At 28.3% G+C, this 6,035-nt stretch overlaps 1 protein-coding gene across 1 annotated transcript; it reads right to left on the minus strand.

The window, feature by feature from the left end:
- Positions 1-920: 920 nt before the first annotated feature.
- LOC122853864 (venom serine protease 34-like) lies at positions 921-4,809 on the minus strand. Its single transcript, XM_044154275.1, has 8 exons — positions 4,803-4,809; positions 4,197-4,417; positions 3,913-4,125; positions 3,636-3,828; positions 3,364-3,543; positions 3,100-3,251; positions 2,564-2,726; positions 921-946 (listed from the first exon to the last, which is right to left on the minus strand). The coding sequence occupies exons 1-8, from the start codon at positions 4,807-4,809 to the stop codon at positions 921-923; spliced, it is 1,155 nt and encodes a 384-aa protein (XP_044010210.1).
- Positions 4,810-6,035: the final 1,226 nt, after the last annotated feature.

Genomic DNA, 6,035 nt, shown 5'->3' on the forward strand with positions numbered 1-6,035 from the left:
CGCAAGATGTAGCTAAATCATAAATTCGCTGGATGAATGCGCAGCTGCAAACTTACACACACAGCACTTACACTAATCATGACAAAATAATCATTTTTAATTTAAAATCACATTTATATTTTTGATCACATTATGTGATTTATTTTTTTGATCACATTTTTATTTAAAACACTTTTATATTTTTTTGATCACATTATGTGATTATTCTATCAATGTGATCAATGAATAAATCACATAATGTGATGAAAAAATAAAATCATTTCTAATTTGAAATCACAATTATATTTTTGTTCACATTATGTGATTTATTTTTTTGATCACATTTTAATTTAATACACTTTTATATTTTTTTTAACACATTATGTGATTATTCTATCAATGTGATCAATGAATAAATCACATAATGTGATGAAAAAGTATAATCATTTCTAATTTGAAATCACATTTATATTTTTGATCACATTATGTGATTTATTTATTCATCACATTGATAGAATAATCACATAATGTGATCAAAAAAATATAAAAATGTTTTAAATTAAAATGTGATCAATAAATAAATCACATAATGTGATCAAAAATATAAATGTGATTTTAAATTAAAAATGTTAATTTTGTCATGATTAGTGTGAGTGCTGTGTGTGTGAGTTTGCAGCTGCGCATTCATGTGCACACACACACGTGGATTCAGACGCCATAATGATAATAATTTTCGATGCTCGGTTCTGATTGGTCAACTTGAAACGTTAAAAAATCAGGCACAAAGCGTCGTAGACCCAAAATTAAAAAACATTTACTATTTGAAATTTCACGTATAATCTCGTAGTATACCTACTGTTTGCAACTTCCGGTACATCCAGTATATAATATTATTCATATTTATTAATATTTATGTGTATAAGTCAAACATTATTCTCAAACTATTCAGCATCACAGTACTCATATCCTGAAATAAAAAAATAACAAAATGATAATTTATTTAAACTGAAATAAAATATATATATGGGGCATTCCACGTGAATTCAGACGGTCGTGACCCTGACCCTTTCCGACTTCGTTCATTTTTTTTTTTCACCTTTTTTTCAGCTCGAAAACAACGCCTATTTTTTTCGGATTTTTTGGACATTTTCTCGACTCTGTTATGTCCGAAGTACCCGTAATAATTGTATTTTATTTCGTATTAATTATTTGATCCTAACCTCACGGTCAATAGATCAGGTCCACAGCGTAGAAGGAGAAGACTTAGGGCAAGAGAAGAAAATATAAATGTTGTTGATAATAGTTTTTTTTACAATAACGATTAACTATATTTATTTAACAATGTGATTTGACGATACAATAGTTGACAGTAAATATTACAATTGTAGTGTTTAATCCTAATGCGTTTTATAAAAGTGTTCGTTGCAAAAGTTGCGTAGACTTTAATTACAATAAGTCTTATATTTGATCGTGGCTATAGAGATTCTAAGTTAGAAAACCTAACTAAAATATTATGGCAACTACATTTTTGTGATTCGGTTCCCGGTCCCTAACGACAACTGACTTGTCTTATTTTTTCAGGGTGTATTTATACTCGTATTTTCCCGACCTTAAATGTATCACTATCTGCGGGTATTGCGTTGGTCTATCATAGATGTAATCTAATCTGTCGCGTCTAGCTCCAAGTTTTTATTACTGGTAAAATAGTTTGGGCAAAGTCCTTTTAGTTCAACGATCATTTTATTATTTTTATCAGTGCATTCAGCTGTGTATTCTTGGGTCTTATCGTGTATTTATATTTTAGTTTGGACTTTGATGAATCTAATATCTCGTGAGAGAAGAATGTCTTATAACATTATTTAAGTTGATAATTTATGTTTTGTATTACTTTATATTTCACTAATTTATGACACGCTGGGATGTAACGCAACTCTTAAAAAAATAAAAAAACACCCAAAATCGAAAAAAAATCAATTCCGACATTTTTCAAAATTCTGATTTTTTTTCCTGAATTCTTAAGCTCATAAAATGAACCTAGCCAAAATTTCAGAGTGGGATCTCAATTGGAACAAAAAACTCAATAAAAAAAGCGTTTACTTCTGGTGACTTTTGCCATTTTCATACTTATATTTTTTTTCCGAAAAGGTAAAATAATGAAAAAATAATACTCAGAATACACTCACGCTCTCTTGTAACTCAGGGGACATCATAATAATTATTCATAATGATGTACGTAATGTATTACTTTAATTTATTTGTAAAAACTGAAAAAAAAAAATTAACTTCCAAAAAAAAATTTCATAAAGTTCCAATTGAGATCCCACTCCGAAATTTCGGCTCGCTTCATTTTTCGAGCTTAAGAATTCAGGAAAAAAAAATCAGAATTTAAAAAAATGTCAGAGTTGATTTTTTTTCGATTTTGGGTGGTTTTTTTTTTTTTAAGGGTCGAACAAATGTCTAAAAAAATCTGAAAACAAAATAAGCGTCGTTTTCGAGCTGGAAAAAAGAAATGAACGAAATCGGGAGGGTTCAGGAATTCACGTGGAATGCCCCATATACATTTATATAGATAAAAATAAATCACCTCGTAGAGGTCTTTGATCCCAAATGAAATCTATAAATGATCCAACTCGAGTGTTTACTCCGGGACTTGCACCTCCACAATCAGTGCCAGAACTTATTATTCCAACAAGAACGAGTCTTTTTGTTGTAGGGTTTTTCCACATAACTGGACCTCCACTGTCCATCTAAAAATCAAAAATATTTAATTTAGAAAATTCGAACAACATTAAAACACGTTTGCTGCGAGCACTGTAAGCATTGACCAACATGAATTGACTCCAAGACATGCGTTAATCACGGTACCTTGGATCTGATTAACTGATTATATCTTTTAAATGACTCAACAATGTATTATGAGTCAAATATTTGTATGATATTTATGTTTTTTGAAATTACTTAAAACATCTAGTAAGATCACTGGCACGTAGTTTATCTAATAATAATTCATCGTGATATTACAATTAGACTTTCATTTTAGATAAAGCTTAATGCGCTTAAAGTGCCGTAATTTAATTATTTTAAAAAATTATCAATTAAAAATCTATCTATTTAGCTGACCTGACAAGAATCCCTGTTTCTTGCATAAGTGCACATTTGTGTATACTGAATTTGAGGAAAACTATCAGTACACTCTTTATTCGTTAGCACACTGACTTCTGTACTTTGTAAAACACTTGATGGAGCATTTGCAAATGAAGTTGTTCCCCAGCCTGATAAATAAAAATATAATAAAACAAATGAATGAATAATAACTATATATGAAAAAAGAATTATTCAAAGTATAAAAATAACGCAACTCGCCTAATAAGTTTACGTAGTCACCAGCAAATGAATCTTGGTAATGCTGAAATGGCAGACATACTGGTCCAACAAATTGATTGAATTCTATCAAACCATCTATTGTAATGACAGCAATATCATTAATTTCTTTGCTAGGATCATAATTTGGATGTTCGTCCCATCTTTCAATTTTATAAACCTTTGTCGCATTGGATTCATTTTCTGAAAAAAAATATCAGAAAAGCCAAGTTGATTGTTGAATAATGTTTACAAAAAAATATATATATAAATATATTTATAATCATAAATAGTACCAGAGTTTGTATTGTGTTCACCAACTACTACAAAAAAATCTGATATGTTTTGATTGTAAAGACAGTGAGCAGCTGTAACTACTTGAACATTATTTATAATTGTAGCTCCACAAATTATTTCTTTTCTTTGAACAAGACCAGCGACCATCGGATACTCATTTACTCCAGTCTCTTTTCCACCTACAATTCTTGACTGAATTAATTGTATTTTTTTTTTTTTTTAATATTACAAATATATGAATTGAGTAAAAGACTAATAAATGTTTTTGATATTTACAGGATTTTGTAAGCCACATTGACAGTCATTTTTGTTATCAGCAATAATTTCACATAAAAATTTTCCACCTTTAGATGACTTTGCTAAATTCATGTTCACAACAATTTGATTATTTTCAGCAAAAGTGATAGTGAAATTACCATAACCACAATATTTATGAGCTGCATTATCATCGATTTTCACAGACAGTGCATCCAAATTACACTTTTGACTCTGTAAAATCAGTTTTTAGTTGCATTACTATAAAAATTTAAAAAATAAATATTTCGAACTGATTGTTTTACCTCTTGCATATCAACTGTACATTTCATTGTTGAGGTGCTATCACTTTGAAAAGTCCATCGACATTTTGAATATGGTGTACCAGATTCGAAAGCTGGATAACTGGGATTGTATATATAATACGTTCGACCAGATTCGACTGATTGTTGATAATCACAGTTGCTATACTGAGCATCACTAATGTCAATGAAACCCAGAAACAAAGTAAACGGTGCTAATATTTCTGGAAAACAAATAAATATAGAATTTTAATTACATACTAATACAATTAATTATTTGCCAACATATAGAATGCCTAACGATTAAAAATACATATCTTGATGAGATTCATTTATACATTAAATTTATAAAATTATTAATATCTACCAAAATGATAATAACATATAAAAGTTATCAATATTAAAAATAACAAAAGTTTTTTTTTATTTGAATAAACAATTATGATTTTTAATCTTTAAATTGATATAACTCAGATAATTTTATGCATATAAATACGTTATATGATCTATTTTTATTTTCGTTTAGATTGAAAAAGAAAAAAAACTTGTAGACAGTTTATTTTTCTGATAACATAAGAAAAAACAAAAATTTTTTTTCTAATGACTTACTTAACATATTGCTATTAGTATTTGTTGATACTAAAGAAATTAATAACTTTGTATGAAGCACTTTTCTAGGATATAATGTATTTTTTATACTTAGTTAATTTTTTTTTTCTTTTTCTTATCGCAACACCTGCATTGACTGGTTAATTGCATGTGATAGGACATATGATATCAAATATAATTTCATTCGGCGTACACAATTGTGTTCTTTATTTTGTTCAATAAATGAATGTTTTCATTGGAAGCGAAGACATCCTTGAAACTTCGTGCACGATAAGCACCTGTGTTGGCAAAGCTCGGCGATCGAAGAAAAATTATTATTATTATCATTATCATTACGATTAACAACGTATATCATAGTAAATTGTATGTTAGTACCAAAGCCAGGATGTTCGTCAGTGAAACTGGTCAGCTGACCAACTTGATCGAAATACCTAAATTTAATTTAATTAAAACACTTTTTCTTTTACGGAGGTCCCACCATAGTATTGTTTTCACTATTAGTTTCATGAATACCGCTCATAGCTTCTATAATAATTAAGCTAGATTATTCATATTAAGCTTAAATTAAAGATCTTGACGAGCTCTAGAGCCTCTGATAAAATTAAAATTTTTCGGGTAATTATTGAGCTTACAAATGACGAAAGAAAAATGTAACAAAATCTTTGAAGCGAAATATTAAGAAAACTAAGGAAAAATCATGGATGCAAAAATTTCACAGATATCAGTAAATGATGAAATAAAGATAATTAAACAAAGTTTATGTTACGTACCAAGTTGAAAAATTAAAATTTAACTATGAAATAACAAAAAAAAAGAAAGAATGTTTAAAGCCAAAATTTAATAAGTAAATAATCATAGAATAATTATAATAAATCAACTTGGTATTTCACGTTATAATTAAAAATCCTCTTATTTTGTTATTCCCTACAGGGTAACGGGTTAGGAAAGAATGTGTATGATTGTAGATGTACCTTGATGTAAGAATAATCCGAAACAATTGTTGAGAGCGTGCACGGAAAAAAATTTATAGTTTTTATTACTATACTTATAGTAAATTCGGACAGCGACAAAAGTATGGTTGAATTTACTATACCGTATAGTAATAAAAACTATAAATACAATTTTGGTTACTATACCAGTATAGTAAGTATTACTATACTGGTATAGTATATACATAAAAAAATGTTAAAAAGTACAGTTACTATTACTATACTGTATCGTAAATATTACCAT

The sequence above is a fragment of the Aphidius gifuensis genome, linkage group LG4, assembly GCF_014905175.1.
Source record: "Aphidius gifuensis isolate YNYX2018 linkage group LG4, ASM1490517v1, whole genome shotgun sequence".
Classification (NCBI taxonomy): Eukaryota; Metazoa; Arthropoda; class Insecta; order Hymenoptera; family Braconidae; genus Aphidius; species Aphidius gifuensis.

Bases quoted from the DNA above. Each gene is read 5' to 3' on its own strand.
- LOC122853864 (XM_044154275.1), bottom strand. The intron at 4,126-4,196 runs GTAAAACAATCA...CTGATTTTACAG, and splicing joins GTACAGTTGATATGCAAGAG to AGTCAAAAGTGTAATTTGGA. The intron at 3,544-3,635 runs GTACTATTTATG...ATTTTTTTTCAG, and splicing joins TGAACACAATACAAACTCTG to AAAATGAATCCAATGCGACA.